Source organism: Vigna umbellata, chromosome 1, assembly GCF_029865625.1.
Source record: "Vigna umbellata cultivar VRB3 chromosome 1, Vumbellata_1.0, whole genome shotgun sequence".
Lineage (NCBI taxonomy): Eukaryota > Viridiplantae > Streptophyta > Magnoliopsida > Fabales > Fabaceae > Vigna > Vigna umbellata.
This window is the reverse complement of record NC_142165.1, coordinates 45650616-45674739: the sequence shown is the minus strand read 5'-3', so window position 1 is coordinate 45674739 and position 24124 is coordinate 45650616. Positions and strand designations below refer to the sequence as shown.

Genomic DNA, 24124 nt, shown 5'->3' with positions numbered 1-24124 from the left:
CTATTTAATTACTACAATATCTTCTGGTCTTGTGTCATGGTTCAAGAAATATACCAACAAGAATAGTTTTACAGGAAGTACTTTACTCACCCAATTAGGAAGTAATATTGTTTAACAAGACACACTTTGTAAGTTAGTGCAAGACCTAGGTCAATATATATAGTCATACTTATAGCCAAGACAAACTTTTTCTGCTTCAAGTTATGAAACTCGGATTTAATAAACTGTTTAGGAAAAGAAAAGTAGGTAGTGACTGATTTTACATTCAAGTATGTGAAAAACATGATTTTAGATTCACTTTCACTGTAATTGACAGATGTGCTGTCGTAAAAACAGTAAAACTTTCAGCTATGATCCTTCTGTATTTACAATTAAAATGTCTATATCTATATCTATGTATAATTATATGTGTAAATAAGAAGTGATTGACGACCACTAACAATTAATTATCATTATGCAGATGTTTATAAAGGGAAAGTCTATCTGTTCTAAAGTTAAAGTTGCACTAGTTGAATTGAATGATTGATCACTGTGATCAGTGACATAAACCGGATAAATTCACAAAACTAAGAAAATCATAAACTCAAAAATAATTTGTTACAGGTAGTCTCGTAGATCAGTAATGTTTAATCTCTTGCAAGGAACTAAAGGGTCGTGTGCTGATTATTTAATAATAGAAACATTCTGATGTTATTTAAACAGGAGAAATACACTAATGCCTATATAAACACCATTGAAGACATGTATCACCACATTTAGCAACGTGAATGTTCATGTATGTTCATAACGGAATGAACACTCAATATATATATTTGATAACATCTGAAAAAAATATCGATTAAATGTTTAAAAGCTGTGAATTGCTCATTTTATAAATGTTTAAAAACGGAAATATCATAGGTTAAGAAATGAATTTTAAATTTAAACATATTTTATAAAACTAACTTATTAAGGTTTAAACACATTTATGTTTTGTAAACTAGTCTGTCGAGACTTTCATGGCAAAATCCTCTTATATGATGCAGCTTGCAGTCTACTGGAATCCAAATTTTGGCAAACCTTGTGTGTTTCAACACACCATACCAGCCATTGCTGGGACTGCAGTTTTACCAATTCCATTCCTACTGCTAATTTTTTTTCCTGTGAATATCAATTCTGTGTTTAATAAATTAATACTGTATTTGATTATTTATATCTCATTGATAAGTTTTCTTTTTTTCGTGTGTATGTATCTCAAAAATATTCTCTTAACATAGAAGTGGATGACGAAATCACAGCAGTGATATGTTTTATACCCTGTCAGTTGATCTGTAAGAAAGAAGTGTAAATTACCCTTTAAGAAAAGGTGAGAAAAAAGTGTATATTATTATTTGATTTGGGTAAGAAATTGAAAAGAAAACAAGAGTTAAAGAGCGTGAGTCCAAACTTAGTCCACTCTTGTGTATCCAATCCAGCCAAGAAAATTCAAAGAAAGTGACCACATACAGCTTTTGTTTTCCGTTCGTGCCCTTCTGAGAGACAACAAGAAATTGACGCTGTAGAATTACATGAGTTAAAAATGATGTCTGAAAACACACACGCACACACAATTTCATTCAATTTCTATATCTCACGTTAAATCAATTACTTTACCAGTTTAACAGAATTACTATATATTTTACCTCATGAGATACTGTTATTGTTGAAAGCAAACAATCTTTAGTGCTACAGAAAAAAGTAATGAATTAGAGTTACTATAGATGGAAAGAGAAGTGGCACGTGACTGAAAACAGACAAAAAAATATGAGACTAATTAAATTCTGCTGATACTACGAGGTGTAGCAGTAAGTACGAAATTAAATGCATGAAGGTTTGGCAGTGTAATAGTAGAGAGAAAGGGTGGTCCCCAGACATGTAAAGAAGCTTATGATATTCACCACACAAGTCCCATAATAGAGAGACAAAAGCCAATGGCAGTGTGCGTGCTCCTCACTACTTTGAGCAATATCTTGATTGACCATAAAAGGTGGAACTTGTGCTCAAACATCTGTGTCATCAACTGTGAAGCATATCTTCATTCTCATCGTCACTTCCATTTGGACCCTAAATTAGGTCACAGATCGTAACAGAAAACACCATGAAAGGAAACAAGCCTTATCTAGTTGTCATCCTCATACAAGCCATCTACGCTGCTATGTTTCTGCTCTCAAAAGCAGCATTTGACCATGGCATGAACAATTTCATCTTTGTCTTCTACAGACAGACCGCAGCCACCATATTCCTCATCCCTTTCGCTTTCTTCTTTGAATGGTATGCACAAGACAGCTTATCACATATGGATATATATCTAACTACCCGAGTTCAATCTCTTTTTCTCAATTTAGTGATGCGTTTTTTTGTTATTGAAACCAGGAAAACTGCACCTCCTTTGTCTTTCGTGGCCTTCTGCAAGATCTTTTTACTTTCTTTTCTGGGGTATGTACCCTCTCAATATTCAGTATTTCAATTAAACAATATTCAATCGATGCTATTATGATTAGATCCTATAAAAGTTGAAGAGTACTGATACGTATATAAAGCTAGCTAGGTTTAAGCTTTACGTTATATATTCAATTGAAATATGATTCACGTGATGTTATTGCCTGGATTTTCTTTTTTGAATTGATTAAAACTGTCGGTGATTATAAATTTCAGGATCACTGCCAGCTTGGACATATATGGTATTGCCCTTGTTTATACTTCTGCTACTTTGGCTGCTGCTATCACAAACTGTCTCCCAGCCATCACCTTTTTCTTAGCGTTACTGCTCAGGTAGAATATTACTCATGGAGTTAGCCGTTTTCGGTGATTATGGTATTGGTTCAGATTAACTATGGCTGAAAGCAATAAGTATTGTCTTTTGTAGGATCTAGCTCATCATATAACACCATTTACTTTGTATTTCATTCAATTCAACTAAAGTTAGTTTTCTCACCAAGTTCAACCTTAAATCGGACTTTAAGTCTCTCAGAAAACCGAAATTTATCAAAATGGGTGAGTTTTTGCTGATAAAATCCTAAAAAACCTGATAGTATTCGATCACTGGTGGAGATTTTCCTGGTGATTAAGATTCACGGGTTCTTTATGATCAACACACTTGAAGCACCTAAAAGCACCTCTTATTTATTTTTTTCTCTTGTTCAGATAGTTAAAGCAGTAGTAACCAAATTTGTCGTATGCAGGTGACTATATTTAACAGATCTAGAAGGTATATCTTGTATAATAACCAAAAACTAGCGATAAGAAAATAAGTTATAATCCTTAGCTAAAAGGAAGTATAATCGGAAGATTAATGATGATAGATGAACCCCTCTTTATTTAAACACAACAAAAACAGTCATTGTTTTTTTAAATCTTTCTTCTTGTCACATATCACACTTATTATATTTACATTTTCCCTTTCTTGTTGTTAGGTGTTGAATAGAGTTTGATATTTTCTAAACTTTTCCTAATGCTGGAATGGAATTCCAATGAATTTCAATAATCTCTTTTAAATGTGTCAAAACAATGAGAAATAGGTGTGGGTGGTGATTAAAATATTCTGGGTGAGAAAAACAGTTTAGAAAATGCCAAGCATAGGGAGAACACATGTACTCTCTCTGATTAAAAATATCTGTGTTGTCTGCTAAAAAGAAAGAAGCCCAATGTTTTGGTGAGGAGATTTTTTCCCTAGCAAAATAATGCATTATTATGTACTTGTCGTGAAAAACAAAGGGAAGGAACAGGTAGGGGTTAAAAATTACGCTTTCTTTAAAGTACCTTCATGTCGGATGATGAAAACTTCAAGGACAAACGACCCTTCAAACTGTACGACATTTTTCATTGAATGCATGGGCCTTTTTCCATTTCTGAAATAAGAAGTTTGGTGGTCTTATTTCTCCGAGAAAACTTTTGTTGTGCTTGGTAGGTCATATATCAAAGGAAGAAGGATGGATTCACAATAAAGTTAGTGTCATAAAAGAAAAAATAACAATTTTAAAGCAAGAAAATATACTTTTTTTTAAACTTTATTTCTTATTATATTACCATTGATCCTTTTCTTTTCATCGGCATACTACAGTTTGTGACCTGTTCTGACAAGGTCTCAAGCATTTCCAACTGGAAAAGTGGAGTTGCACTTATTTTCATAGTTTAGCTTTTGGAATGTATTGCATGAAAGTGGGTAACTTTCAGATTGGACCAGTCAGTAGCAGCAAAAAAACAAGGACCATATTTGTGATCAGGTTTTGTAGCCACAGTATCCTTTAATGCATAGCTGTCCAATTATATATGTGCCTTTTTGTTTTGAAGAGAAACAACACTTTCACAAAAGAAAAAGTCTATGTTATACATGAGCACGTGCGTATATAAACATATCTATGTCCATGCAATACGGGGTATACATGATAAAGTGGCTGAGCGTGAACCATGGAAAAATGGTTGAATTTGAGCTGGGAAAACTTTGTTAGGCACTAAACATCTCTCACATAAGAGTTTGGTTTGTTTCAGGATAGAAGTTTTGAAGGTAAAGAGTGCTCCTGGCGTTGCTAAGTTGGTTGGAGTAGTGGCATGCTTAACTGGAGCAGCAATCCTTGCTTTCTATAAAGGTCCTCATTTGGAGCTTTTAAGCCATTATAACCTTTTAGGGTACCATAAAAGCCACCAACACCTGGGTCATGTTGCATCTCGTTCATGGATAAAGGGTTGCTTCCTCATGCTCCTCTCCAGCACCTTTTGGGGAATGTGGCTTGTGCTACAGGTAAATTTTCTTCCCTCTCAATTAATATTCTTCTTATGATCATAATTATTCATATTATTCTTCAATATTTTTGTTGGTAATTGACCAGACTTTTGTCATAAAAGACTACCCTTCAAAGCTGCTCCTCACAACTCTTCAGTGTTTCTTAAGCTCCATTCAGTCTTTGGGCATTGCCTTGGCAGTAGAAAGAGACATTGAGCAATGGAAATTAGGGTGGAATGTCAGACTCCTTGCTGTTGCTTACTGTGTAATCCTCTAAATCTTCACAGAATTAAATTGATGACATGTTTAATTAGTTGTTGTTTCTCAGCTGATGACTAATTATGGAATTAACTTATTGTGGTAGGGAATTATGGTGACTGGTGTAACATATTACTTACAAGCATGGGTTATAGAGAAGAAAGGACCAGTGTTTCTGGCCATGGCAACACCACTGTCTCTCGTAATGACCATCATCTCCTCCACGTTTATCTTGGGCGAAATAATAACTTTGGGAAGGTTATTCATCAATCACCATCCTCATCCCAACTTTTACTTCTCTTTTCCTTTCTTATGTGTTTCACACATTCACCAAAATCATAGTTTCACACTCCAATACATACTCCCAATAACGAAGAAATCGAAAAATTGGAAAACAAACAGAAAAGTATGTGAGAAAAAAGGGAAAGAGAAGGCTAAATATTTAGTTTAATAAACTTTAAAAACTCCAACTTTTACCTCAAGTGAACAATTTAAGAAACATAGATGAACTTCATACTGTTATTTTTTAAAATATATTCACAAAAAGAAGCAAAAGGTTATAGGTAGAAGAAGCTCTTCAATGGACAACGGTATTGCTTCTGTAAAATTATCTGAACAATGCTAGCTTAATACTTAAGAGCACCCGTGTTTGAGAAGGTCTAAAAAGAATGTATAAAAGACATGCTCAAGTATAGCTAGTATTATCTTTCAAGTGCAGAAACTTTAATTTTGCTTCTTCTTTAATTGCACTTTGTTAAGTAGCTATTAATTAATTAATTATGTGGATGCTTTTGATGTTTGAGAAGCATTTTAGGCAGCATCGCTTTGGTTATTGGACTTTACTGTGTGCTGTGGGGAAAGAGCAGAGAGCAAATGCCAAAAGCTTCCTCGGATTTGGAGGAGGCATCATCGACTTAGAGTCATTCACAAATCACAAACTTCTATGACACGTGATATGTACTACTTACAGCAGCAACACTTTCTTCAGTAACCTTTTTCCAATACTTTTTTATGAGAATCATAAAGCAGTATTAGAGAAAAAAATATGTGAGAGAGTGTTATCATATATACTTGAATAGTATATTGCTTGGTAGTATTAATTTCTATAATGTATGGTTGTAAAGTCGTGTATTAACTGTATGTAGTTTGGAATAGTGCCCAAATTCTGTTTATAATTAACACGTTTTTATTATAAAGGAGCTTCCAGCGTGCAACATTGTATTAATGGTTTCCAAAGAACTTGTATGAGACAATTTTGGTGATCCTTTCCTACGTAGAAGATTCATAGCAATATTCATATATTTGACTTTATCTAGATCTAATATATATGTTTAACCTTAAATAGACTTAATAATTCATATATAATTTTAAAACACCAAACTTGACTCTATTCACAATCTATTGAGGTTCTGAACGCCACACTAGGGCAAGGTATTTTGTTTTCTAGGAAATTCTAAATTTTAAATTAATGCATTTTTTTATGCCAATTGCTAAATGTGAGATAATTATAAACAATCTACTACCATGAGATATTATACCTTCTTATAAACTCTCTAATGTCATTAAGACTTTGTTCACTTGAATGGATTTGGGAAAGAGTGATTGAATGGATTTGAATGTAAATTTTTTTTATTGTTTATTTGAATGGATTTAGAGGTAACTGATAGTGAATTTGGAAGTAAAATTTGTGAGAATTAGTTTAGGATTTGATTGATGTGACAGATTAAAACAATTTATTTCAAATCCACTCTCACTTACCTCAAAATCCACTCAAATAAACAACAAAAAATTTACTTTCAAATCCTCTCAAATCTCCTCAATCATCTCCTCCAAATTCATTCAAGTGAACAAAGCCTAAAAGACAACAAACAAGAGTGTTTTAATGTATTTGGTAGAATCAAGATGAAAAGCTATGACAAAAGATGAAACACATTTAATTAAATTGTCATTTTTACAAGAGAGATAGTTAGTTAAAGCATTATTATGTTAATACATGTCAACATGAAATTCCAACTTGTTTTGACTTACTCATCAAAGCTCTTTCACAATGTTATTACAAAATTATTGGCTAAGAACTTATGATCAATAAGTAACTTTTTCTTTTGCAATTATATTTGGTTACATATTTATTTGTTTATCTATATCTATATATATTCTTATTAATGCTCAAGTAACTAAAAAAGTTTTGAATTTTTAAAGAACTTTTATATATTAAAAAAAGGATACGAGAGAGAATTGTGTGTATTTATTAATGAAATAATATGTGTATTTATTAATGAAATAATATGTGTATTTATAGGGTTTTAAAATCTCATAAAACCTGTTGTGTAAAAACTGATAAAATCAAGAAAATATTAAATAATATCAAGAAATATAATTATTTAATATAAATATATATATATATATATATATATGATAATTAACATAATAATAATAATAATACAATATTTTATCTGATATATTTTGTAAATATATGATATTAAAAAGTATCATAATATAATCAAAGAGATTTAGTCACATTTATAATATATGAATATTTGCATAAAAAATATATATCAAAATATGTTCGAACCATTTTAGGCCAAAGTTGAACGAACCTTGACTACATCACTTAATCTATTTGTTGGATTATATATATATATATATATATATATATATATATATATATATATATATATATATATATATATTAAAAAATAAAAGAAACTTTTATCTTTCTTTTTGGTGGAATGTGATGTATAAATAATATGATATATAAAAGTAATTTACGATAGATATAGTGTGATTCTTAACTTTTTCTCTCGTATAATGGTGTTGATATATGACAAAATTAGTAACGGTGTAGTAACTATAATAACAAAGATTTATATACGTATTAGAAATAGACTTATAGAATTCCAATTATGAACTTATGTATTTTTTTTCTTGAATATTTTCTTTTCTTTTATTGTTCATTTTTCAATTTATTCCCATTATTTTTAAAGGTCTTGATTTGATTCCAACTTTATTTGAAAAAAAAATAAAGAATGTGATATATTTTGTTAAATCTGTGTTGATGTTGCACACTAAGTAAACAAAATAACAATTGATATTGAATTTTAGAATGTCAAAGTATGAACAAGGCATAGTTAGAAGTAAGGAGGAGTCTTGTCAATATAGAATGTTGAAATTATCGCTTACTATATGCTTTTAAGTGTTTTTCTCCCGTAACACACCTAAAGAGCCACTCAAATATATATCGGCCAAAATATTTCAATCAACCCTTAAGAATTTGTTGCTAACTAAGTGAGTAAATGAGAATGATGTAAGTTGGGGAAAACAACTTTGGTAATTTATTGCTTGAACCTGGTAAATGCCTTTTTCTTTTTCCATGCATATACAAGTGTCAATATTTGTGAAGTCTTAAAGAATCGATTGAGAATAGAAAATGATTTTATAATTGATACATGTATAAATTTATTATTAAAAAAAACAATTTGTCAATAATTATAATTTTCAATATTATTTAAACGAGTTTATTTTTTAAAAAAATATTCATTTCTCTAAATTTGTTAAATTTTCTCTTTAAGATTTTACCTCTCATTTCATCTCCTTAAATATTCGAGTCCATTGTAAAATTTTTACAAGAGCAACAAATCTATTTGATGATGTTTACTTATAGAGTAAGTTTTCTTTTCTATCTTTTCTTGAGTCCATTCTAGTTTTTATTGGATGTAACCTTTGAGGGGGTTGTGTATGACTTTAGGTAACTCTAATTGATTATTTACTCTTTTATGGTCATAAAGGTGTGTTAAGATTATTAATTTAATTTTTTTTTGTAGTTAGAGTTACCTAAGAGTTTTGGTTTGTGTGGACTTAGTGAGCAAAGACTCTTTATATGAGATAATGGAAACTAGTTTATTTATAATGATTATATTGTTTTTAAATTGATGTATTGAGTATCATTATGAAATTAAATTGGGGTTTTAACTGTTAGATCTGTTGTTTTTGGAATTATATTCGTCTGTGAAGCTGATATGATTTGGTTAGGATTGTCCAATTTGCTCTATCTAAAACAAGGTATGTTAAACTAAAAAAGAGCTAAAGTTTCAGATAGACAAGTTAGACAACCTATCCTAGTCAAATTAAAAGTTGAAACTTTAATACAACGTCTGACGATACCACTAAATCATTGGGTGTCACTCATAAGAATTAAGTTAGTGAGCTCTAGTGGTCCAGGGCACTAGACATAACTCTGGTACTGTTGGGCTCTCACAAGTAAGTGAGTTCTAGGGGCTCAGGACACTCACTTTGGGATTGTTGGACGCTCACTTGACAGTAAGTCCCATGGATTTTAGCACTAAGTGACGTTGAAGGCCTCTCATTGGGAACCACTTGGAATTCAATTCCAAGGGCCCTTAGAAAACATGGTGTTGGGTGCCTCTATTTTTTCCTAGGTACCCACACTTTCTGCATGTTGGAATAAATTTTTCACACACACATACACAAGCACACACACGCACGCATGCACACACACATACACATACACACACACACACATATATATATATACACACACACACACACATATATATACTATGAATGATGGATGAATTTAAAATGAAATTTAATACATTTGATTGTATGGATGAGGATAGTGTAGAGATTTCCATGGAGAAAATGCTACATTAATCTTATGGTATTGAATGTTGATTATGTAAAGGAATTATCTTGACTCTGCTAGAATCCTACTCACATAGTGAAAGATGTCTAGTTGTGAGACCCGAAGGAGGTTCATATTTGGAGTTTGGGAGTAGGATGAACTTGCAAATATAGAATTTACCATGTCATGTTATGTGGAAGGTGGATTGCCCGACTATTGATATATAGGTATAGTCCTTGTGAGGCTAGGGTGGAAGATGACAAATGCATGACATCTAAGTCTACCTAATATATGTTTTTCGAAAGTATAGTCAAATGTCAGTATTGTATGAGTCATTGTGGGCATGTTGTGTGGACATTTGATTAATGATTTGTTTGATATCATGATGACTGAGTTGAAGAAAAAAGAATTGATTGTGCTTTGTTTTAATTTGTGTGATATGGATTATTATAATTACATTAGCTTACTCTATTTTTGTTGTTGGTTTGTGGTTTATCCACTTGCTATGATCATATGGTATACGTGAGAAAATGATGTTGTATGAAGGGAAGATTGACAACAATGGGACTGATAGAGAGTCGTGGTAGGATAATATTATATATGTATATATATTTTGAAGAACACTTATACATATTTGGTTTTATTTACTTCATATGTTTTAAAGATAATGTATGTATATATTTGATTTGATTTGATTGTGCTTTATATATTAAATGTTGATTCATATATTATTAGTTCTTTGTATGCTAATTTAAAGTGTTAAATTTTGTATATCAGAGCAAAGTCAAACTTTATGTGATATGTGGGAAGTAGGGTTATTAGAATTGTAGAATTGTTCTTAGTTTATAATAGCGAGGAGTTGTTTATGGTTTAATAGTTTGTTCTAAGTTTGTCTTTTGTGTTGCATCAGAAATGACTCTTAGATTGCCCTCTTATTCTCAACCTTATCCAGATTTTTATGCAATAATAAAGTATGAAGATAGCTCATGCTCATGAATATACAACAATAGGAGACGTTTAAAATAACAACCACAAATATTATAGATTCTTTTTGTCAAACTTAGGAGTAGCCAAACTGAGTTTATGAGATACAATCCTCCTAAATTCAGTTATTATTCTACTTCTAAATAGATTTATGCGTAAATAAGGAAGTTGAGTAAGATATTTTAGGTAACCAACTATCATAAAAATAAGTTGTTGAAGTGAAATATGAAATTAAATTAAAAATTTGAAAATTTAGGAAAAAGAAATTCTCCAATAAATGTTGAAAAATGCATAACTTGAAACTATAATAAATTGTGTTGAGTATGCATAAAGTGTTACTTTTTATTATAATAAAATAAATCATTTATATAATATTATTAAAATAAAAATAAAAAATAAAAGATATTTTGTTCCCTCATACCTTTTATCAAAGATATTCATTTTTAGCATACGTATGTTATATTTGTTAGTAATATATTCTTTTAGCTGTGTGTTGATTTTGTGTAGTTGAAAATGCACTTTGATTTACATTTTTATAATTAACAATTAATCGTGAGAATTTAACCTCCGATTCAGTTGACTATCGTGGATTAGTACAGATTATTCCTCGTTCTAATACACAAGGGACAATATTTCATTATCTTTAATTATTCCTTAATTTGTATATTATTAATGTTGGAAGTCCCACAAGATAAGGTCAAATTATAATATATAAGTGAGGTGCAAACCTCACTTTACAAACCGGTTTTGTGGGGTTCAGTTAGGCTTAAAAACTCTCTTTCTAATAATTAAGTTTTGAAAATTAGATTTTCACAAAGATTCAGTCTTAATTAACCGTCTAGATCACCATTTTTGAAATAATTCACAGCATTATATCTCTACAACCACAAAAAGCATTCTGAAAATGCTGGTAAATGACAAGGAACGATTAAATTTCGGAATGCTTAGTGCATCTGCCTTCGTCTATGCATACAATCACTAACACATAAAACAAAGTCTTTGCAACTGTTTTTTCCTAATTATGTATATTCAAAAAGTAGTATCTTCTTCCCAAAATCATATCTACATAATACTAATATATTCCTATTATATTATTCTTAATGATCACGCAAAGGCTACAATTAAGAAAAAGCTAATAAACTTGTCAATTTAATAATTTCAATCCCATAATATATATTCCCTCTCTTTTTTTCAATCATTGCTTGTTACACTTAATACATTACCTCCCCCTCCTCCTTCAAGTAGAATTTTTGTCTTCTCAATATTTTCAAATTATATTATTATTTTTCTCTATTTACATATATATCTTTCAAGACATCATAATTAAAATCATTTATTATAATTACGAAATTAATTTATAGATTGATTTAAATATATACTTATTGATTTTAATTATATAAAAAGAAACATTTGTCATAAACAGTGTATAAAGTAATATACTAAACCCTTAGATTTATAAACCAAAAATAACTAGTTTGTTCAGCTTGATTCATGTAACATTTGTACACTACTTGTAGTATTGCACAAAGTTCCACGGGATTCCCACTTGCAGATCACAACAAAATTACAATTTACATTGTTGAACTTGACCTATCGATACAGATAAGAAATGATAGAATAGAAAAAACAAAAAAAAGTGGATTGACAAGAACAAAAATTGGTTCTTCAAACTATATATATGGAAAAAAAAACCACAATGAAAATGTAGTTGGAAAATCTCACACAATGATTCGGTTGGGATGAAACAAAGAACAACCTGAAACTCTGCCATGTTTCTAGTTGTTGATGATTCTCATTCAGATTTCAGGTTTCAGGGGTTTTCAGTGTCAGCATCAGCAACCTTAGTTACGTTCTCCACAGACTTGGCATCGGTTGGAACAACTTCAATTACTTTCTCCTCAGGAAGAGCTGCTTCCGTGTTTATGCTCTCTTTTAAAGGGGTCTCGGGCTTTTCAGCTTCTGAAGCATTCGTCTTTGATTTCCCACTTGGCTTTTCTGTTTCTGATGGTTCGATGATAAGCTTCTCGTTGTGTTTGATGGGTTCATTGCTTCGTGGTTCCTCTGAAGATGTCTCTTTAGTCTCTATATGTTCTCCCTTCACTAGCTCGCTGCTTTGATTCTTTTCCTCCGAATCTTTCTCGGCTTTTGGTTCTGGTTGCACTGTTTCCTTAGCAGGTTCATTGGGAAGAGTTTCCCCTGAAGGTTTCTCAGCTTCTGATTCCAGTTTCACTGTTTCCTTGGCTGGTTCACTTACAATAGTTACCTGTGCAGGTTTCTCGGTTTCTGATTCTAGTTTCACTGTTTCCTTGGCTGGTTCACTTATACCAGTTACCTGTGAAGGTTTCTCAGCTTCTGATCCTAGTTTCACTGTTTCCTTGGTTGCTTCACTAACACTAGTTACCTCTAAAGGTTTCTCAGATTCTGATTTTAGTCTAACTGTTTCCTTGGCTGGTTCACTTATACCAGTTACCTCTGAAGGTTTCTCAGCTTCTGACTCTAGTTTCACTATCTCCTTAGCTGCTTCATCGATAAGAATTCCTTCTGAAGGTTTCTCAGTTTCTGATGTTTCTATCTTCACAGTCTTAAATTCTTGTTTTGGGGATTCGTTACTTTGACTTTCCTCGGACAGCTTCTGCTCTGGTTTTGGAGATTCTGGTTTAACTGTTGGCTCATTGCTTTTAGCATCCTCAGCAGGTTTTTTGCCGTCTAAGGCTTCTTTCACAGTCTCCTCCACTGTGGTTTTCTCATTTTCTGTGGAATCCTCAGAATCTTTATTCTGCAAAACACACAAAGTTATAAACTTGAAAAGATAAGAAAGAGCTAAGGAATGACAGTGTGGATAAGCTGCTTGCAAGAGTTAAAAATAGTCTGTTTAGAATGGTTAGATAACGATCAAGTACGAACTGATGCAGAAATTTTATTACATTCCTTGTTTTCTTCCGTCTTTTTCATTTATTGCAAATCAAAACATAAGTTAGGCACTTGCTCTATAAGGATATTATAAAACAAAAATTGATTTATGATGTTAAATTTGAAACTTAGTGGGATAAATTCAATGTTCTTACTGGCTTTTGTTTAAGGTTGGTGATAATTTCTTTTAGTAATGCAGTTCTAAGAATTGGTTCTGATAATTATGCTTGAATTCAGGGAGTGGTGTTGGGTAACTGAAAATGTAGAAGAGTTGAAGGGTATATAGGAAGATGTGCTTCCAAATTTCACCTTTGTTTATTGAAACAGTATGTACTCAAATTTTGAACAATGCATTAATTAAATTTACTAGCAATGATACATAAACAAAGCATGGTTCAGGACATGAATAATTGGATATGTAGTATTTCATCCCTGGCATCAACACTTCAACCAAGTTTCACAATGAAGTGGTCATTTTTAACCAATATAAAACAAAAATACTCAAAACAAATTAAAGAGAGAAAAATGTCACATTTACAGTAAACAAAATACATATTTTAGATTTTCTAAGTTTGTGATAATGAGTAATACCACACTTCTATTTATATTTTTTGTGGGTGAAAAATATAGGTGCAGACACTTTTCATAGTTCAGTGTCTTACTTTGTTTGGTTCTAGATTCTGTGTACTGCAAATTAAATAAAAGCAAGGCCAACGCAGTAAGGGCGTGATTAATTTATGAAAGAAAGTGAAAAAAACATAAAAACAAAGATAAGTCTACAGAGTAATATATATTAATTTTGTGGATAAATATAAATGCTCTAGAGTAACAATCTAAGCCATAACTTAGAATTTTATATTGGAAAGAAACATTTTTTTTATTCAGAATTTATTTTCAAAACACACATAAATAAAAGTTATTATAAAGCTTTATTATTTTAAAAATACTTCATAGCCCACACTTTACTTTTCATCTTTTTTTTTTCTCACTTCCTAAACAACCTTAAAAATCAATTTACTTTCATTTCCACTTTTTTCTTTTCCAAAAAAGTAAAACAATAGTATTGGCCATTGGGCCTTGATTAAATAAATACCCCCAAATGAGTTTGGGAAATTCAAGACACCAAATTTAGGCGCAAAACATGCTAAAAACTGACTTAAGGAAACCCATACTCTAATTATATTACCAAATACGACATGCTACAAAACAAAACAAGTTTAGATCCATGGTTTACACCAGGCATTATTTGTACGACATCCACACCGCCAATCATGCACAGATATACACGGACATTACAACATTTCTAGGTCCATTTGTTTTCCGAGGCTCCACTTCTGTAATAGTCAAACTTTTGACCTTCTATTATTTTGTTCTTCTTCAAAAAGCAAGACAGATAAATTCATCACAACATTTCAAAATTAAAAAGAAAGTTGTGTACTTTCTTACTTATTTTGTTCTCAATCATAAAACTTCACTTTATTTATTGTTTCAAATTATAACAGTTAGTTGTAAAATATCTTTTTTTTTCTGCTTTATTGACAACATTAAGAAATATAAAATATAGTTTCTGAATCCTAATTTTTATTGTTTCAAACAAATACAATCATAATGTGTGCTAGGAGACTCTGTCCCAGTTTTTTTGTTTGCAATCATTGATGTTCTGTTGAAAATAGACACACCAATTAATTACTATAATGAAAGCATGAGAACGATGATAGCGGGTAAACGTGATCAATTCGATCCAAAGGGATGGCACGTTTCTTTGTCATGTATTCTGTGTCTGACTTCTACATTTGAAATTTAGTATGATTAATTTCAAAAAGTTTAGTTTAATGCGTAATTAAGACGTGTTCTTAAATTAATGTTGATCATTACAGTCCGTTAAAACACGAATTGATTAATTTAAAAGTCAGTATCATGATTTTTTTCATTTGGGATTCCTTAAATTTTATTCTTTTTCACAGAAATATTAAAGCATTTAATTTTAACTGGGAAAGTTTGTAAACGAATGAGAAGAGGAGTAGGTGATGAAAAGAAAAGAAAGGTTAATAAATAATTATGAAAAAATTGCATGATTGGAATAGCTACTACCCTAAAATTTTTGCCATTGAACCGAGAAAACGGTGATTTTGTTAGGCAAAGGAGCAAAGTGGACCAAGAATGAGTACGATAAAGTAGCAGTGCATGAGTTAAAAGGTGTAAGTAAGTGAGCATTTCCGAATGGAATTACACGACAAAATCTGTTTACCCAGAAAAAGAGCAAACAACCAAAACAATTAATTCTGCCACTATTCTCCATTTCATCATTTGTTTGAAAAATTCAATGAAAATATTTCATACAACATTTTGGGGAAATTTGACCAGGTCTTTCTTTTAGACATAAAATAATCAGAAATTCGTAAAAGAGGTGTTGGTTTGTGTGCGTACCTCCTTGAACAACAAGCTGAGAGAGCGTCGTTTGTTTGCTTGGTCTTCGTCGACGATGTCGTTGACATTAAGGTTGTCTTGGGTAGGAGGTTTGGTTTGGAGAATTTCAGGTTCAGGTTGAGGTTCGGGTGGGGGAGTTTTTGAGTTATCTTCCAAGGAAACCTTGGGCTTGGTCGCACATCCTCCCATTGGTGTGGTTTGTGAGAGTTATTCGTTTTGTTCGTAGGTTTGGAAAGAAAGAATGGAAAAAAGAAGAGGAGAGGAAGGTGCGGGGAAATGAATGGCAGTGAGAGAGAAATAAAAGAGAAAGAAAAGAGAAAGAGAATTGAAGATCATGCGGTGGCTGAAAAAGTTGAAGCAATTTAAAACCATAGTCTCTCTCTGTTTCTCTTCTCTGTTATGTTCTGTTCTGTCCCCACAGACCAACCACGCACCCAGTAACAAAACCCTGCAAATATAATAATCATAAAAATAATAAGCAAGGTCTCTTTCATTTTTTTCTTTCGTTAAGACCACATTATTATATTTTTTTATAAATATTACCTAAAAATAGAAGATAAATAAAATCACAATTTAAATTTAATTAGTTTTACATTTAAATTAAAAATCACTTTCTATCTCTTCTTTCTTTAAATGAAATTATTTTTCTGATATTTTTTCTTTCCATACATCATTAATATTAGTGGTGAGAATGAGAAAAGAGAAATTCTATTAAATTCAGCGACTTAAAAACGTATCAGATAAATTAAACATTTATTAAATAGCTCTAAGTTTTTAACTATAGATGTCAGATCACGTTAAATCATTAATGTTTCGAGACTTTAATTAATTAACAGTATTTTGAATCTTTTAATGGGAAACTATCATTTTAGTGAAATTTCACTGAAGTTGTTAAATATTAAGAAATTCTAACAAAGAGAAGTGCGACAAAACAATAACAACGAAATGATTTTTTTTTTATTTAATTTTAGGTTTAAGCATATTTTAAATACTAAATCATTAATTTATCGATTTAATTTTTATTTTAATATTTAAAAATTGTAAAAAGTGATTTCAAGGTACAGAGAATGATTCAAATCGTGCCACGTTTTAATGCAAAAATAAAAAAAATGAAATAATTAACTATACCTAATTAAATTAAAAAGTTAGTTGAATGTATTGCCAGTACTCAATAGGTATGACTTTACATTAATTGATTCCTATCTAAAAAAATAATTTTAAGATAGATGTTTTGAAAAGTTTCTATAGCATAAATTTTATAAAAAAATAAAATAAAATAATTTGATATATAAAGTAATGTATAAAGAAATTTGAATATATATTTTTGCTTAATTAAGTTTGTGGAAGACGTAAAGCAAAATTTGTATATATTTTGTAGAGAGTGAAAGTGATTCCAGCTAGATGGGAGTTGGAATGACAGGTATGAGGTGGAGGCTTTTGTATTGGTTAGTTGGTGTCACGTATTGGTATTGCTTCCCACTCCACAAATTAATGAACATAATACTAAACATTTTCATATGTATGCAGAGCCTAGTTATTATAATCATATTGGTGACATCTCAGTGTTAAATCTTACTTCAATTACATCACACAACCCATATGCTTCAAACACTTCTTAATCATCTGAACTTCACTTCACTATCATTGCAAATGTGATTAGTTTCTGATGAGACATCTTCAATATCTTCTCCACAACATTGTCCATCTTTCTTCACACACAGTTCCACAAAACATCTTCAACACATTATTCTTTTAATTCATACCAATTTCAAATTTTACCCAATTAATCAAACTTTTTAATTGTTGGACAATTTTTTTATTCACTTATATATATATATAATATGATATAATAACATAAGCCTCATTATACAAATGAAATTTCATATTTTTAAGTAAAAATATTTATTATATAATTATAATGTTAACTTTTTTATACATAATTAAATTCTAAATTTACATGATAATGTAATCTTTATTAACTAGCAATCAACACAAATATTCTACTCTAGAAAAAACACAAGCAATATTGATAAAATAATCATTCTAGACTTAATACAGGAATTATGCATTGAATTAGACATAATAGGTCTTGCACTTGTCATAAAACCTCTTAAGTGATTATAATAAAGGTCCTATAACTCCACTTATCATAACAAGATGATCAAACTCCTCCTGAAAGGATAAGTTACTTATGGCTTCACCAGAATACGAGTCTCACCCCAAATCACGCCATAAGAACCTTTTCAAGTCTCCCTATAAATATTACATTACTTTGTGTGAGTTTGTAAGCTTATTAGATTTTAGGATTACTTTTGACCAACATTTATCCCTAGTCAATGCATAACACTAGCAATCAAGTATTTGCACTTCACCCTTAGAAGCATAAACCTCATACAATTAAATAATTTTCATTTTTCCATTCCATTCCATTCACTTTCAATATCTCAAAACCATTACACTTCCATAGAATAATGTTTTCTTAACATATTCTCCATGATATCAAACCACAAATAGGTACCTAACATCCAACCACATCAAAGTAATGATTTTCTTCAAAATTGAGAAACCAAGAGAAAAGTAAATATAGAGCAATCACGAGTGATTAAGTGGTCTAACTATAGACCTTAAATCACATATTTAACGGTCAAAGTGAAGAATCACATGTTTAAGGCCATCTATAAATTTTCCTAAGATGACTCGGCCTAGAAAAACAGGGTGTCACCTAGTCAAGTAAATGGCCCTTGGTCAAGTAAATTTGAGTTTCAAGTGGCGCCTGATAGTGCTAAGCCGATGACTATCAATTTTAATGAGTGGAGACCACAACAAGGGCACGCCTCTAGTGAATTTCAATGTCAAAGGCATGTACCGAATAATTAAGTTTAGTGTCAATTGTTTTGTGCATGTATATTCATTATATTTTATCCATGCTTAGTTTGTATTTTATATGATTTATTTGATATTAGATAACTCTTTTATACACTAGTTTATCTTTTTGTGTGTTTTGTATTTGGTTTTCTTTTACAATGATTACTTACCAGTATAGGTGAGAAAATAGGTGGTGAGGTGTCTTTGGAAGAAAGTAGTGATACTAGGAAGTAGTTTTATAACGTGTAATGGTTCCTATTGTTTTTAGTTTTTAAAAGTTTCACATTCTCTTTAGTTTCTTTGTATATATTCTACCGTTGTGCTTATTATTTTAAAATAACTCTATTAATACTATATGTGACACCCGGGCACTGATAAGAGGGCGGGGAGTGACGCCGGTGCAGGGAGCATGGTGCAGGGGGCACAGACAAGGAGCGGCTCCTGGCAAGGCTTCCGGTGGAAGGGACACATGGATGAATCGAACATACACCGGAATGAGAGGGATCTGGAGACTGTGTAGGTATGGGACTATACAGTTGAAGGATAGCTTAAAGGAATTGATTTGACTACTCATATCACCAAAAATGCATTTACTTTTCGGTAGCCTGACTCATAAGAACTCCATGTATACATATTCTAGTTATATATTTTATTTTATCCATCTTATAATGTCATTAGTTTTGTATTATTAAATAAAATGTTACACTATCTTATATAATATATATTTTATCAATTTATAATAATAAAATCAGTTTACATATAAAAAAGATGAAAAATAGCGTTAAAAGAAAAATAATTAAGAAAGAAAATTAGAAGAAAAAAAACATAGAAAATGATGAGAATAAAAACAGTAAGAAAGAGAGAAAAACAAATGCAACTATCTAACTTTTATTTAATATTATATATTAATTAATACAATTGATTGATTGATTTTTGAAGTATTATGTTATAATGTATTAATGTTAATATAATTAAAGTCATAATATATGATGGTAGCAATATTAATATGTGAAGGGAAATTATTCCAGGCTAAATTATATAAACTAACAATTGGTTTTGCTAAAGATAAAGAAAGAACTTTAATAATTGAAGATTAGCATTAAGTATTTGGTTGTATTACTATGTTATTTCTGCCATTAGACTTGTTTTCGTCATTTTCTTATTTAGTTGGAGTTATGATAAAATCTTTTCAAAATGTCTCTTCTAATTTGGATTTTTTCTTATTCATTAGAAGAGGTTGGGTTGTCAAATCATTTGACTTAATGTTTCGTGCAGGTAGGCGTTACATGCTTTTTATTTCATCATTTTTTTCTATTTAAACAGAATCTTAAGCAAATTTATAAAGAAACTCAGTTTACACTTTTTTCCATTCAGGCCACATAAATTAAACTTTATTCAATTCTAAATATAGTAGTGATCGTACAAATCCTTAATAAGTATAATCCAATAGTAATTATCTTTTAATCAACCCCAATTAACAAAATTAATAAAAATTAAAAATAAATAACCAATATCTCGTACAAAATCAACGTGATATGATTTATATGTCTTTTTGTCTGACCTAATTTTTTTGTGTTGAATTGCAGTTGCTTGACCCATTCAAGCCGTCTTTGATATAGTTGAATCTTCTTTTTTATAACTAAAAAATTAGACGGCATAAAAAAATATATGTGATCTATGAGGAATATAGTATATTGAGTTGAGTTGAGTTTTAGATTCCTTCAAGGAGTAATTTAAAAATAAAATGTTTTATTAAAAAACTTAATATAAATATTTTTAATATTTCTTAATAATTACAAGACAATGACATTATTTACAATCCATGTATGAACGTACTCATATAATAAAATATAAATTTATTTTTATGATAACATTATTAGATAAATAAGATTTTGTTATATTTTTACTACAAAACAAGATTGAGTTAGCTCGAATATAATTCATTGAGTCTGAAATTCACAAACGTGTTACCCAATCAATTTTAATTAAATGTACTAAATAAAATCAACTTAATTCATCTAAAAAAAGGCAACTTGGATTTAAATGATTATAAAAAATAATATTAGTGTGTCTGTAAGTTTTATTTCTACATAATTTTAAAAAATAAATATAAAGCAAAAATAATAAAATCACGTGATTATAAAAAGTTTGTCATTTGATGACAAATATAGTAATTTATGCTCTTTAAAATTCCGACAAATATTTATACAAAGATAACGCTTAAAAACACATTTAAATATTTTTTCCAAAAGGAGAACACAATTATTTCCATAATAAAGTATATAATTTCATCATATTTATATTATGTTTTAAAAAATAATAAAAAATTTATAAAAAATTAACTGTTATTATTTTAATATTAAAGAATAACACACATTGAAAAATTAATTTATGGGAGAAATACCTACTCCTCGTAGTAAATTCGTTCTTGTTCAAAGAAAAAGTAATTAATTTTTTCTATTCATTAAATTTTAACAAATACTTCTTCGTTACTAGGTCTCTCTAAACTATACAAATAGTATATAAATGCTTCCAAAGTTAAAGTAAGCTATCAATAAACCATCATTAGATACTTGGATTAATGTAAGAAAAATGTTAATTTTTTGCTGCTATCTGCACCCCTCTTTTAACTTTTCACACTCCACTTTTTTTTTTCAATTTGTTTTCTCCTTTTATCCTTATCTTATTAAAGATTTAATTATGACTTCTTCAAAGGTGATAAATTTCCGAAATCTTTTTTCTATATTTTGCAAAATTCAAGATCCGATCATTTACTTTTTTTTATTAAAATGGGTTCTTGTTATCGAGAGAAGGATCTCTTTGCCTTCACGAGTGTACAGTAATCACTAATATAACATTTTAATGAAAATGTGCTTCGAAAAGCTAAAAGGGATGAATAAAATTGTACAAGTACAAAAATGGCTGGCATAGTATTAATTTCGAACATCAAAGAGGAAGAGCAATAAATAGTTAGGAGTTTTTACTATCATCAAATTTTTCCAGTACAAAGATATTGCTTTTGTCGTCCCTTCCTATTCTCATCGAATCATCAAGATATCTATGTCATGGTAGACTTCAGAAACAACAACAAATTTCATCAATTAATAGCAAGAAACCATAGCTGTTTGATTTTAGAAAACTGAAACATCAAATAGGAGTGAGTGAAGACTTTTATAGGATACGAAAAAATAGAAAAAGAAAATGAAAATCTTGAAAGAATTAGGATACGTGATTTCCAGCCATCCCTCTGGGTTGAAGATGCTGAGCAGAAGATCATAATTTTTCCGGAACACATTCATCAACTGCCACGCAGGGAGGAAAAATGATTTAACTATGCAAAAGAATATTTTCATTTAAACATTTAATATATTGTTTTCATTCGACGAAAGGTAAGATAATAATGTATGGATAACATACCTGATCAGGAGTGATAGTTGAATTTTCGAAATTAATGTCAACTCTCTGTGAATTTGAAGCAGTAACTAATTAGGAAGCTATTTGGTAATGTTTTAAAGAAAAAGTGAACAAATAAGGAGTGGAGTTTTAACTGTTGTGGAAGCAATCTTGAAAGAGGCTTGAATACTGAGCTGTCCAGACAGTAAACTCAATCCCCTTGCACTGAACTTGATCATGTTAACTGCTTTGCTCTCCATTTTCAGATCACATTACCAAAGTTTAAACTCAGTACATTAGAAAGTAAAATTGAAATAGTGGATTAATTGAAAAGCCACATGATACATTAATTGAGAACTTCGTTGTCTTTTTACCTTGGATATATCAATAGTCTGAAAAAATTCATCCAGTGAGATAAAGTCTCTGAGGCCTAACTTTGTCCGCTTTGATCCCAAAATTGAGATTGTACTGTAAACAAGCCTCCAACACCCAGATACCTGCCCATGATAAAAGCATAAAAAATGTTTCAGGACACTCGTGCTAGAAGAGAGAAAAAGATTAAAGTGTGTGTGACGTGATGAGAAAAGAAAAGAAAAGAAAAATAGAGAGAAATTAGTTGTCAAATGAAGCGTTTGGTCTGTCTAAATATAAGAACTATGAAAACATACTATGTTAGCTTGTACATGTCAATGAGAAAGGATTGGTGTTACCATCTCAAGTTCTTGAGTTGGGTATGGAGTAGGATTCAGAGATTCTAGCTGCTGTACCAGACTTTCGATTTCAGACTTCTTGGCAGATGGCATTCCGAATATTCCCCTATTGATTCCTTGAAACACATTTGTTTGCAACCCGCTTCAATCGTATTACTCTTTTTTTCGAGTCCGAAATTTACAATAACAGAGGGAGATGAAAATAATACAAGTGTGTACCTTCCATCGCCTGGTAAAGCTCTCTTTTCTTCTGAGCAAGTGTTTCAAGCTCAACTAAGCCTGACCCAGAATTGTGTTCTGCAACTTTAAGGATTGTAACGGGTTTAAACCATAATGGTCTCTCACCAAATCTTGAGGTGCTTATTCTTGAATGATTTCTGGGTGGGCCAAAATTTCGAAGCTTCATGGCATTCATGGTTCTACAACTGAGAGGACTGACATGGGAATCTGTCATTGGAGGATGGACTGGGTTAGTGACCATTGAATCTTCATGTGGACAGAGTGGTTGCTCTATCTCTTTTGGTGATAAGGAGTAACTAGGCAGAAATTTTCGACAGAAGGGAAACTATGACACGTTTGCATTTCTTTTGTATAAAGGCTGTGCTGTGTGGATAGGTCTATCGAGACATGTGGCTTAGAAGTTCCCATTCCAAGGACTCGAGATCCAGTTGATAGATACCTTATTATTCGGTGGTTTTCTACGCAACCCATTGTCCCAACAGCAAAAATTTCAGCCGGGAAAGTGGTTTTCAACCATTATTCTGTTAAGTTTCTATAAAAATATACTGAACATTTACGAATTGGCTTTGGCCTTTCGCGCTGCATACGACATTCGTCTTCTTTTAGGAATTGATTGAGTTGGCATGCGACTTAGTTATAAAGAAAGTGCATATGTGCAAATACGTCTCTGAAGCTTGTGTGTGTATACCTGCTAGTGAGATAAGCAGGCACAAATATGAAACATTGGAAAACTGCAGCGAAAAAGATATCCAATTATATAACCTCAAGTGTCTCTAATACACAAGAGCTGGCAACAATTCGTTACACCTTGAGTTAAAACTCATGTGGCAAGTACTTCAATTGAACTAAATTTTGCAAGTGGACAATTTTCATAGAAAGAATGAGGTAAGAAATAAAATCTTATAAGAAACAAAAACGATTGTCTCCAGACACCAAAAAAGTATCATTGATTCATCC

At 30.8% G+C, this 24124-nt stretch overlaps 3 protein-coding genes across 5 annotated transcripts; 1 reads left to right on the top strand and 2 right to left on the bottom strand.

The window, feature by feature from the left end:
* The first annotated feature begins 2013 nt into the window (after window positions 1-2013).
* Window positions 2014-6195, top strand: UMAMIT21 (nodulin MtN21 /EamA-like transporter family protein). Of its 2 annotated transcripts, none has more exons than XM_088111141.1 (7): window positions 2014-2289; window positions 2392-2454; window positions 2674-2790; window positions 4507-4756; window positions 4845-5003; window positions 5103-5254; window positions 5811-6195. In XM_088111141.1, exons 1-7 carry the CDS (start codon window positions 2117-2119, stop codon window positions 5941-5943), a joined length of 1047 nt encoding a protein of 348 aa, XP_087967267.1. In that variant the 5' UTR covers window positions 2014-2116; the 3' UTR covers window positions 5944-6195. The 2 variants fall into 2 exon arrangements, with proteins under 2 accessions (XP_087967267.1, XP_047173833.1); XM_047317877.2 differs by having other exon boundaries at window positions 5803-6195.
* Window positions 6196-12049: 5854 nt separating this feature from the next.
* LOC124841583 (uncharacterized) lies at window positions 12050-16355 on the bottom strand. Its single transcript, XM_047317878.2, has 2 exons — window positions 15960-16355; window positions 12050-13398 (listed from the first exon to the last, which is right to left on the bottom strand). The coding sequence occupies exons 1-2, from the start codon at window positions 16146-16148 to the stop codon at window positions 12433-12435; spliced, it is 1155 nt and encodes a 384-aa protein (XP_047173834.2). The 5' UTR covers window positions 16149-16355; the 3' UTR covers window positions 12050-12432.
* A 5380-nt stretch (window positions 16356-21735) lies between these two features.
* On the bottom strand, window positions 21736-23496 carry LOC124841578 (Plastid-lipid associated protein PAP / fibrillin family protein). 2 transcript variants are annotated; one of them, XM_047317872.2, is made up of 7 exons: window positions 23147-23496; window positions 22928-23043; window positions 22592-22714; window positions 22373-22471; window positions 22242-22286; window positions 22053-22126; window positions 21736-21882 (listed from the first exon to the last, which is right to left on the bottom strand). In XM_047317872.2, exons 1-7 carry the CDS (start codon window positions 23406-23408, stop codon window positions 21795-21797), a joined length of 807 nt encoding a protein of 268 aa, XP_047173828.2. In that variant the 5' UTR covers window positions 23409-23496; the 3' UTR covers window positions 21736-21794. The 2 variants fall into 2 exon arrangements, with proteins under 2 accessions (XP_047173828.2, XP_087959485.1); XM_088103359.1 differs by having other exon boundaries at window positions 21736-22126.
* Window positions 23497-24124: the final 628 nt, after the last annotated feature.